Source organism: Centrocercus urophasianus, unplaced genomic scaffold (genome assembly GCF_019232065.1).
Source record: "Centrocercus urophasianus isolate 14NV4802_14NV808 unplaced genomic scaffold, USGS_Curo_1.0 seq_7, whole genome shotgun sequence".
NCBI classification, from domain to species: Eukaryota; Metazoa; Chordata; class Aves; order Galliformes; family Phasianidae; genus Centrocercus; species Centrocercus urophasianus.
In genome coordinates this window covers 2821630-2832297 of record NW_024885310.1, presented here as the reverse complement: position 1 = coordinate 2832297, position 10668 = coordinate 2821630, and the positions used below count along the sequence as shown (strand labels likewise).

Here is a 10668-nt window from a genome sequence, read left to right as displayed (position 1 = left end):
CACTGAATGACCAACAGTGGAGCTGCAGGCACAGCATGAGAGCAGCTTGGTTGTCCCAAAGCAGCTGTTTGACCGTTTCCCTTGGGTGACAAGGCATAGCGCTTGCAGCGTCTGAAGGCACGGACTCAGACGCAAATCCAAACCCTTAACTGCAGGTCCTTCCATCCTTTATACACACGCTGAAGCCCCCCCTTGTAGTTTCCCATCCATCCCTACGGGTCAGCAGAGCGCTTAACAAGTCTCCTTCACGTCTAGACACCAACTGCCCACACGAGTGCGTGCGACAATGCATGCGGCTGGGGCCAGCGCTTTGTGCAAGGGAAGCTGCCCGAGAGCTGCACGTCAGGGAGGGACTCCTTGGTCTCAGGCTCTGCTTGCTGTTCTGACTGGCTGTGAGGAACACTCCTGTGCAGTGAGACGTCACTCTGAGAGTGGGGATCTGTGGGAGAGAGGAGGGTTACATTCCTTGGAGCCAGATGTGAGTTCTTCCTTCTCTAGCGTTCTCTGGTCTCTTCTGGTGACACAGCTGGTGAGACATTGACAGAGGGACGCCAGGTCATGGGAGGGCCAGAACGACAGTGAGAGCTGGAACAGGGCCTGTGGGAGATGCCGATGAGCGTGGACTCGATCAGCCTGGTTCTCCAGGGAAGGTTTTGCCTCTCGTCTGTGCCTGGGCAGATCATGGAGCACATCCTTCTGGAGGCTGCGTTAAGGCACATACGAGATAGATTCGAGGTGATTCGAGACAGCCAGCATGGCTTCACCAAGGCCAGATCGTGCCCGAGCAATCTGGTGGCCTTCTGTGATGGAGTGACGGCTTCGGTGGACGGGGGAGGGGCGGTGGATGGACTACTACCGGCCTTCTGCAAGGCCCTTGACATGGTCCCTCACCACATCCTTCTCTCTAAGCTGGAGAGGTGTGGATGGGAAGGAGGCACTGTTGGATGGATTAGGAATTGTCTGGCCGGACACAGGCAAAGGGTTGTGATCAATGGTTCTGCGTCAGGGTGGAGGCCTGTCACAAACGGTGTCCCTCAGGGGTTGGTCGTGGGACCGGTGCTCTTCAGCATCTTCGTCGACGACACAGACGAGGGCATCGAGTGCACCCTCAGCAAGTCTGCAGATGGCACCGAGCTGAGCGGTGCGGCCGATGCACTGGAAGGAAGGGAAGCCATCCAGAGGGACCTGGACGGGCTGGAGAAGTGGGGCCATGAAAACCTGATACGGTTCAAGAAGGCCAAGTGCAGGGTGCTGCACTTGGGTCGGGACAATCCCAGGTATTGGTACAAACTGGGGGAAGATCTCCTTGAGAGCAGCCCTGCGGAGAAGGACTTGGGGGTCCTGGCGGACGAGAAGCGGGACATGAGCCAGAAGTGTGACAGCTGGACAGTGTGCCAAAGAGGTGTGTGCAGGCAAACGGTGCTGGTTTTCCCAGATGGAGGTCATAAATTTCCTTGCCTACTTGCAAAGTGTTCTCCTATTATTCCTACATAGCGTTGTATGTTCCTGCTATTACAAGATCTTTTATTAGAAATGCATTATCTGTTTCCCAAAGGCGATGCTGAGAAGCATGCCTGACTATGACTTACTTATGCATACCTCACGTTTCATATCCATTCTTCCTTTGGGTCAAAAGCAGACCAAATCCTTGAAACTGTGCCTGGGAATCCCACTGTTATTAAAATGGTTCAACCGTGGTGCCCGTGGTCAGAACAGCCTGTGGCACATCCTGGCACTGGCTGTGAGTGAAAGAACGGACAACAAATCGCTCGATATCCAAACTGATCCAGTGGATATTTACGAGCCCTGAGTGACCCGGACGGAATCTCGGAGTGGTGAGGCCAGGCACGGAAGCTGCTCCTCCTATGTTTCCTCTAAGCGTTGCTCAGTCGTTTCGCAGTGCTCTGTTAATCGTTGCAAGCCATCCTTGGCTTCACTGCGTGCATCTGTCCCATCGGTACCAGCTTTTTTCAGCACCTCGGACGCTGACTGAAAAAAACCGAATGATTTTTAAAAAGCACGACAACATCAGTTTGCTGGTTATTTATTTATTTATCTATGTACAGGTATTCATAAGCACTTAGCGCCGGTTTGGTGGGTTTGTCGAAGTTTTCCTTGGTTTTCTTCGTCCTCTCCCCCTTCCGACCCTCCCCCCGTTCCTCTTCTGACTGCGTTTTTCCTCTGCCGTCAAAAGACAGAACGGACCGCCGGGGATTGCGGGGCGGCTCCTCGTCGATGCCGTCGGAGCGGCTGTTGCCCGGTCTCCGCTGCCCCCTCGTGGCCAGTCGGCGGAACCGCGGCCGTGTTCTTTCTTTGGAGCCGCGGGCAGCACGACGCATGCGCGCCTAGATGCGGAAGGGGCGCCTCCGTGTCGTGACCGCTCTGCGCAGCGAATCCGCCAATCTTTATTGCCAGAAGTCCTCCAGACGGCCGCACGCATGCGCTCGAAGAGTACGGGACGCGCGGATGTCGGGCGAGCGTCCAAGCAGCTCGTCGCCGCCGTGGGCTGGCAGGCGTCCGCCAGCCGTCTCAAAGCGCTCTCGGCAGCAGCGCGCCGCGAGCAGCTCGGGGCTTGGCGGTCGCGGAGCTGTGGTGGAGCCGTCCCGGCACCGCAGCCTCCCGGCGCCGGCACGGAGCGGCTCCGCGGTCGCCCCAGGCGGCGCCCTGCCGGGTTTCCTAGGAGCTGCTGAACGGGCTCTTCCACCCGTGCCGTCCCGTCCCAGCCCCGACAACCGAACTCCTTCGCGTGGACCCAAGCACTAGTTCAGCTTGAACATGTTAACGTCTTTCGGTTTTCCTTTCTCTTCAAAATTTAACTCTCTTTCTGTCGGCTCCAATAATACATATCTGTCCCAGTCCTAACAGAGGCAAGTCACCTTTTCTCTGTCAGTTTCCTGTTGCACTTACAATTCCTAACTAACTGCAAATTCATCTAACAGAACAAGTTATGAAGACAGAGGCGGGGAGGGGAGAAAAAAATAGAATGACATTCTCTATGAAAAATAATACTTTATATGTTAGAGTAAGGTACGTTACACTGCTCTGCTAGACGTTAATGAGACCGTTAGCAATTTGCCACATTCAGCCAGCTCTGCCATATTCTGGACTTACAGCAACTCAGGGAGAAGCTGAACTCTTGGGAGTGGTTTGTATTCATGAAAGAGAGCAAAGCAAGCAAGCAGAAATCAGAGCTCGCGCAGTACTCCAGCAGCCCGGGTATGGGCCAGCTACAGCCCTCAAGCTGCAGTGCTGGCACCTTTAGCTGATTTCCAAGTGATATTTAGCAGGCTTGCATTTCAACAGCTGGAAACCAAACAGAGGTCTGATATGGCAGCGGGAGGGGTCACGCAAAGAGGTTACATAAGCTCTGATATGAAACTGTAGTTTGTTGGAACAGTGTGTTATGTGTACTTGTGTCAACCAAACGCAATTGATTATCCTTTTTTAATTTAAATTTAATCAATTATCATCAAGCTCAACTCCTGTGCTGCTCACATACCATCTGTAAAATCTGACTTTGTGGTATTCGCTGTTTACATTCAAGTTTAAGGGATGTTAAAATAATGACCCCCCCCCCCCCCGCCCCCCCCCCCCCCCACCTCATTGCTGCTGTGTTGTTTTTAGGCCCATCCCAGGCCATGGCTCCGTGGGTCCCCCCGCAGCACCAGTCACAGATCCAGACTGAACCAGGCCTGAACCATTAACACGCATTCTATACACATCTGTCAGTTAATGTGACTGCTCAGGCTGGGCTCACATAGCAGCCTTTCCTGGCATTTGTTGGTCAGATTTGTGTCATCGTACATATGAACAGCATTCTTCCTTTTATGTCATTTTGCATCTGAAAGGTTCTTGGCATTCTTGGCCAGAAACAATTCACATTTAGTAACATTTCTAACCTTCCCTTGAAATTCATTGAAAACATTTCCAGCTCCTTACCCACCTGAAGAGCAGCAAAGTGATAAATCACAGTTAGAAAAAAGCGATGGAGACTTCTACCTTGATCAGTACGTGTTCTGATGAATGTATCCTTCTGGTTCGTGCGTTAAGGGCTGTGGATAGTGGTAGCCCCTGCACGTAGCTTCTAGATGAGCAAGTCTCATCCAGGAGAGAGCAGTAATGTGGCTTAGAGCACAGACAACAGTTCTCTTCGTGAAGGAAAACCTGCGGCACGATGCCATGAGCCACAGCCCCTCTCTACGTGTTAGCAGGCATTTGTATGCAGAAAAGCTCCAACAGCACTACCCTCTGATCTGCTGCTTAATTGTACATCAGTAAGCTAGGCTGGCGCTCACATTCTCATAGGTTCCTGATGCAGGCTAAAGGTATAACTGCCTAACAGCAGAAATCAAGCTTTGGAGACATACTGGTTTATGAGGGGTACCCTAACACCTCTGTCAACTCCTGTGTTTCCTTCCTAGTTCTGCAGATCTCAGATATTATTTGTATTAATGATCAGTGCTTGCCTCTTGCGTTCAGCAAAGCTAACAGCATCTGAAGAGTCTGTGGGAGAGTTCCCTTTCCTAATACAAAGGGATGGCATAATGTACACACATTTTTAAAAACCTGATACTAGCATAAAATCTTCATAGCGTGAATGTTCATACTTTCAGAAGGTTTTACACAACTCTATAAGGAATAAGCTGTTCTTGGCATCTAGTCAGTGGCTTTTGCATTATTGAAAAGAACAAACAGTTCAGGTGCCTTTCTCCAGTCAGATACTGAGCAGTTTGCCTGGACGCAGGGATCCGCCTAATTACAATTGGCTAAATTTTGCATGCAATAGTGTATTTATTATTAAATGATTTTACAGTGATTAAGATAGGTCTTTGTTATCACAAATAGGTACCTAAGTTGGGATACTCCTCAAGAAGTAATGGTTGTGAAGTCAGCTCAGAATAAACTCCCTGCAGCAGCACGGCAGGTAAGTTTGTTGAAAAACTGTTCTTTAATTTTTACAAGATCCAGTCACAGATTTACTGGGACAGATATGGAGACACTGCACTTGGCTACTATGGTGAAATATAAAGACATCCGAATGCCAGTAAATACCTCAAGTATAATGTGTGTTCATTGCTTTTTCTTTCCCAGGCAGGTATCCAACAGTCTGTACTGCTCCATCTTGCTGTCTTCCAAGTCTTGCCTCTGTCATTTATTGGAATGCTAGAAATAAACAAAAAGGTAATTTCATTCTGCACTGTAGTTGTATGAGAGACATGTTTTAGGCAACTGTCCCACAGTTGCAGAAGTCATACTTAATGTTTCAGGACACAACTTTTTTTAATGAACAGTGATGTTCTTTTAGGGTCTGATAGTTGGAAGCACTGGGGGAAGAATCTTAATTCCAGAAGAGGCAATGTTAATGAATTGTTACTGGGTTACTCGTTGATGTGTTGAACTTCAGTTGTACAGTTACTGTAATTAAAGGCTAGAGAAGTGTAGAGCGCAGTGTTCTTTTCACCTCTTCATACCTAGATATGCTTCTCACCCATTTCTAGTAATAGTCTATTGATTCTATACACAGTTACAAATGACTCCAACTTGCATTATCACAGATACCAAATGGTACAGTATAAACGTCTTTATCAGACAAGAGGAAACAACCTTCCTGAGGTTGGTTTGTGACCTTCTACAGAAGCAAACTCTTAGATCGTCAAGCTGATGCAAATTCTGGTGTTCTGGTTAAAACGACATTTTAAGTCATAGGTGTTGTAGATAAATCTTACAAGTGGAACAGTACGAACGTGCAGGACCCGTCTTCGAAGTTCTGTGAGCTACAGTCTCATTTGGGGTCCAGAGTTACCAGTGGGATTTAGCTGATGCTGGGTTTGGCTAAGGCTGGGAAGTGGAAGAGGAGGTTTAAGCGTTTTTTGTTTGGACCTGTGAAAGTTTAGGTAGGGGCACTGTTCTGTTTGAACTTAGCATTTATGACTGGAAAGCACAAATTCTACCCATATCAGGGGTATTCTCCATCTTTTCATGGATGGCATGCTGGATTCATCAGGGTCATAGCAAGCAAAATGTAAAAAAAACAAAAACAAAAAAAAAACTTCTTCAATTAGGCCTGTACTGTTTATCAGAGTAACTGTTACTACTAGGAATAAGGTCAGGGTTGAATTTGAAATTTGAGAGTATGTTAATCCAAGGAAATAACTAGTGAATGCAATGCTCAGCCTGACAGGGATCGGTAGGGTGTAACTGTTAAATTACAGTTAGGATTAGTTACTCTTGAATACTACAGAATGCATATAATGCAACAGTTTTACTGAGGTGGTGTGCCACAATAAAGTCTGAGTTCAGACTGGACCTTTTTATCCTTTATGTCAAGGGTAAAGAGAGTTTGGGCTGGAAGACACTAGGACTGAAACGAATTTCAACAGAAAAAAAGAAAAAGAAAAGAAAGCAAGGTCTCAGAGGTGAATTTATCTTTCAGGACCAAACTGAAAGATATGGATAAGAATTAGGAGTATTCCAGCCTTTGGCTTTCTTTTCTTTAATTGATTTTAAGCCTATTTTGCTTGTTTCTTCCTACAGCTATTCTGAATTCAAAAAAAAAAAAAGAAAACTCTGGTCTTCCAAACATCTCAGTATAAAAAAATTACCAACTTCACATGTTGTCATTAAATATTAAGAATCAGTTTGTTCCTTGTTCTTTTTTTTTGTTTTTTGTTTTTTGTTTTTTTCCAGTGGAGATGTTCTAAAGAGTAGCACAAATGAATACTGTGTAATCTCTAAAGGGGTAATCAGCTTTTCATGTGTGTGTCTAATTTAGATTCGGAGAGGATCTGTGCTCTTGACAGCCGGATAGTTTAGTTTTAGTACAGCTGTACAGTCACAGAGGCATGGTTAGTCTAGTATTTTACCCTGGTGATGGAGAGGTTCTGCAGTCAGCACTTTTATATTGAACTGTGGGATGCTGGGCAATACAGTCTATTCATGTCTTGTAATAACTGGGTAACGTGACATGAAGATATACTCAGAATTAATTAGAGAATAAATGTTCTTGTAGAATATGACTTACCTGACACAGATGATGATGCAATGCAAAGTATTAGAGAAACTCGGCAGAACAGATGAGCTACAGAAACCTTCTTAAACTAAAACTTTGGTTATAGGAAAAGGAATCTAATTACTGAGATTATATCCTTAATTTTGGGTTTTTCATTCTCTCAGTTATTTGTTCTTTAATAGAATATTTTTCTTTTTACAGGTATTTGGTAACAATGTAACAGACGTTGCTATTTCTAATGGAATCCTGATTGGAATGTACAGCATGGGTTTGGTCAGGCTCTATAACTTCCAGGCTATCTCTGAACAGGTAATGGGAAATTTTTCATATAGTCCATGCTATTTTGTGGTAACAAATCATTAATACACTTTAACATCGCATAGGTACATGTGGATGGTGTCAAAGGATAGAATTGCCTATGTCTATTTACAGCCTGAAGATATGAATGGATGCACTATCAGAAAATTCTAGCTCTGCCAGTCACAGGTGGCAAAACATGAGAAATAGGGCTGGACAGGCATTTCAACATATGCTAGACCAGAGTGTGCTGCTTTTTATGCAGTCTGTAGTTACAAAAAAATGTTATGGTTAGAAAATGATGGGCATGGAAGTTTGCTTGATTTGAACCTGAACTGTAGGTGAACCTTTTAAGTTTGCCTTTTTCCAACTAAAAAAATCAGATGTTAATTCAAATTAAGGCTTTAAGCAGCATCTAACAAGTTAAAGAATGCAGTAGTAATGGAGCACTGAAACAAAAAAGCAAGTAAATGTGCATCAATAAAGCTGAATTGTTCTGCACTATTTTAGTTCATGGAGCAGCCATTTGATCTGGGATGTGAATTCAGTTGGAATGGTGAAGTGGGAGTTGTGGGAAAGTATCCATTTGGTCTTCCATGTAACATCAAAATAACAGGTATTTATGATCTTTGTATTATTTTCTCCTATGTGGTTTATTTATGACTTTTTAGCACCAAGAACATTAAAATTACTGTCCTAATGTGCTGTTGCTTTATTTCTGGGCTCATTATAGTACACTCCTGCTTTTCTTTACTTTTAATTGCAAGAATAAATTAAATAGCTTGAGCCATTGTGTGACTCTGTGACTTACCTAGCAAATTAGTACAGCACATAATCTGTTTTAGAAACCTCACAAGTAATGCACAAAATGGAAACACCTTTCTTATTTTTGAGAGAACTGCTCAGGGAAAGAGAAAGAGCTTCAACAGCTGCTATTGATACTTAGAAACTGTATATAGCACATAAGCAGAAGATTTAAGAAAAAAAAAGAAAATTTAATCTGACCTGCACAGAGAAGAATTCAGTGAGATAGTGTGTAGCTTGTCCAAACTGCATTTTCATGTTTCTAATGATTGGAAATGTGCCAGCTTCAGTAAGGTTAATTCCCAAGGAAAGAAGAAATGATACCTTAAAATCTATCCTCACGCCTCAAATCACTAAGTTATCAATGTTCTGCTTTATGTAATGCCTTTCATTTCTTTGAAGCCGGACATTCATCTCTACTGGTACCTCTAACATTAGAAATTGATTTTAATAAGAATCTTAATAAATGACCAAAGGCTGTGAAACTTTTTTTTCCTTCAGAAATTCTAAAAAGTTCAAGTGAGACAATTGAGGTGGGAGTAAGTTTCTCCAAAATCAAATAAGGCATGCTTTTTTCCTCTAATTCTTGAAGGATTCTGTAGTAAATACTTTATAGGAGGCTGTTCCCATAAAATGTTTTTCATCTTTATGTTTATAAACAATATTAGATAATAGCATACAAACAAAAACTGATTCACATAAACTTGAGGAAGTGCACAAAGATAAAATGCAGAATTAATAGTTAAAGCTTTCAAGTATAATGCATTGTTTTATCAAAACAGTGATAGGCTACTGTATTTGATGTCTCCTTATTTCTCCTTATTTTCCTCTCTGCTAAACCAGAATGTAATGCTATAGGCCCTTTGGAAAACACTGTGGGAGCTTAGAAAGGAATTCTACAGTGGATATGTTCTCGTGTCTTATGAATCACTGTAGTTTTTGGTTATGATATTCAAAACCCATGTGCTGGGGGAGAAATGTTTTTGATCTTGAATTATATTTAAAAATTTGTGGGCAGGAAGCTTTGAACTTAGATGAACATTTGCCGTGGCTGCTGTTTGCAGCTAGCTGCCTTCCTGTGGGTTTTTTTGTGGAGCTGTTTCTCTTCTAAGAGTGAAATGGCTGACCGACCCTTCAGTGTAATGTAATGCTTCAGTGAGTAAGATTTTAACAACTTCAGAGTTTAAACTTGTATTTACTGTAATTTAACTGTTCAAAATGTTCCTACTTATGTAGTCTACTGTCCCTACAGAAATTGCCAGAAGGGATGGCAATTCCTTCAAATATGATGCTATTTTTATGGTGTATGAGGTACTCAAGAGGAGGTATAAAGAGATATAAACACATGCATTACCTTGTACCTACCACAACTTTTATAGCTATTGACTGGTAAGGAATTTAATTTTGGCCCCGGTTGAAAGAAAAGGTAACTATAGATCTTCATTATGTCATCTTCTGAAGGACCAGCATGTAAAATTGCAATTTGATTGATTATCATAGGATTCAGTAAATTCAATTAACAAAAAACAAATTAGAACAAATGCATGTTAGTGCTGCCAAGAACAACTTTGTGGCTTATGTTTAGACGAGACTTGAGAGTTCTAAGGAAATGAACAAAGAGGCTTAACTAAGAGACTCAAAACTTGCATTGCTAGGGGAAGGACTCAGGAATAATGAAAACAAAATGTTGAGCAACAAGAGTAAGTGACACATAACAGTGATGGGGAGTTGAAGCAGCAGCCACGCTACTGCAGAGGTGGCTGCAGCCTTACAATTTTTTTGGCAAAGGAGCATAAAAAAGAAAAGCATACCTTAGCAGCAGCCTGTACTGCTTCAGAGGGTTGTATTGCTGGAAAAACATTTATGCCTACCATTTAGTCCATCCAGTAGAATTTTTGATGGGCCTTATTATATATTCATTATTTAAAATAAAAAAGTCTACAAAGTGAAATGTTACAAGTTTTCTTGACCTATTTTTCATCTTCTGACAGATGTTAATAATTGCAGGTCCTCTGCTTATGCCTCCATCCTCAACATTCTCCATACTTTCTTACCTCAGTTTTCATAAACTGTATACTTTGTTCCATGTCTCACACAGTCTCCCATTTCCTATGTGCTAGTGCAAAAGACACCTAGGAAGAGAAACTTTCTCTAGCTCAAGAAAAACTTCATTTTCATGGACAGCGAAGTGATTCCTTTCTGTATAAAGGGCTACGTTCTGGGAAATATGAAAGAAAAAGTGGGAAGCACTATGTAACCATAATTACTGATACCATGCAAAATCTTGGCACCATCAGCTATAGTCTGGTTAATTATCCAGACCAAGCAGGGCAAGGACAAGACAAAATTTGGATCAGAAATCCTTGGGAAAAAGAAAGTCCAGATCAGAACCTTGCCCTCCTCACAGTAATTCAGTTTGAGTATTTACATTCTGTCTGCTTAAATTCCCTCTGCAGATTTCCTCCATGTTTTGTCCTTCTTTTTCTTCCTTCTGTTTCTTTTTAATAAGCATTTCTCTGTACAAAAAAGACAAAATGTTAACCTCCATTCTGATCTTC

At 43.1% G+C, this 10668-nt stretch overlaps 1 protein-coding gene across 1 annotated transcript; it reads left to right on the top strand.

Annotated features, from left to right (window-relative positions):
• Positions 1–3155: 3155 nt before the first annotated feature.
• On the top strand, positions 3156–8673 carry LOC122170415 (DDB1- and CUL4-associated factor 17-like). Its single transcript, XM_042837214.1, has 7 exons — positions 3156–3216; positions 3932–4007; positions 4846–4924; positions 5092–5181; positions 7211–7318; positions 7817–7922; positions 8612–8673. Exons 1-7 carry the CDS (start codon positions 3156–3158, stop codon positions 8671–8673), a joined length of 582 nt encoding a protein of 193 aa, XP_042693148.1.
• Positions 8674–10668: the final 1995 nt, after the last annotated feature.

What these genes read in the sequence shown, in the direction of transcription:
- LOC122170415 (XM_042837214.1), top strand. Translation starts at nt 3,156, where the DNA reads ATGAAAGAGAGCAAAGCAAGCAAGCAGAAATCAGAGCTCGCGCAGTAC. An exon ending in GCAGTACTCCAGCAGCCCGG is followed by an intron (nt 3,217 to 3,931) that starts GTATGGGCCAGC and finishes AAACATTTCCAG; the next exon opens with CTCCTTACCCACCTGAAGAG. An exon ending in ATGTAACATCAAAATAACAG is followed by an intron (nt 7,923 to 8,611) that starts GTATTTATGATC and finishes TTTTTCCTTCAG; the next exon opens with AAATTCTAAAAAGTTCAAGT.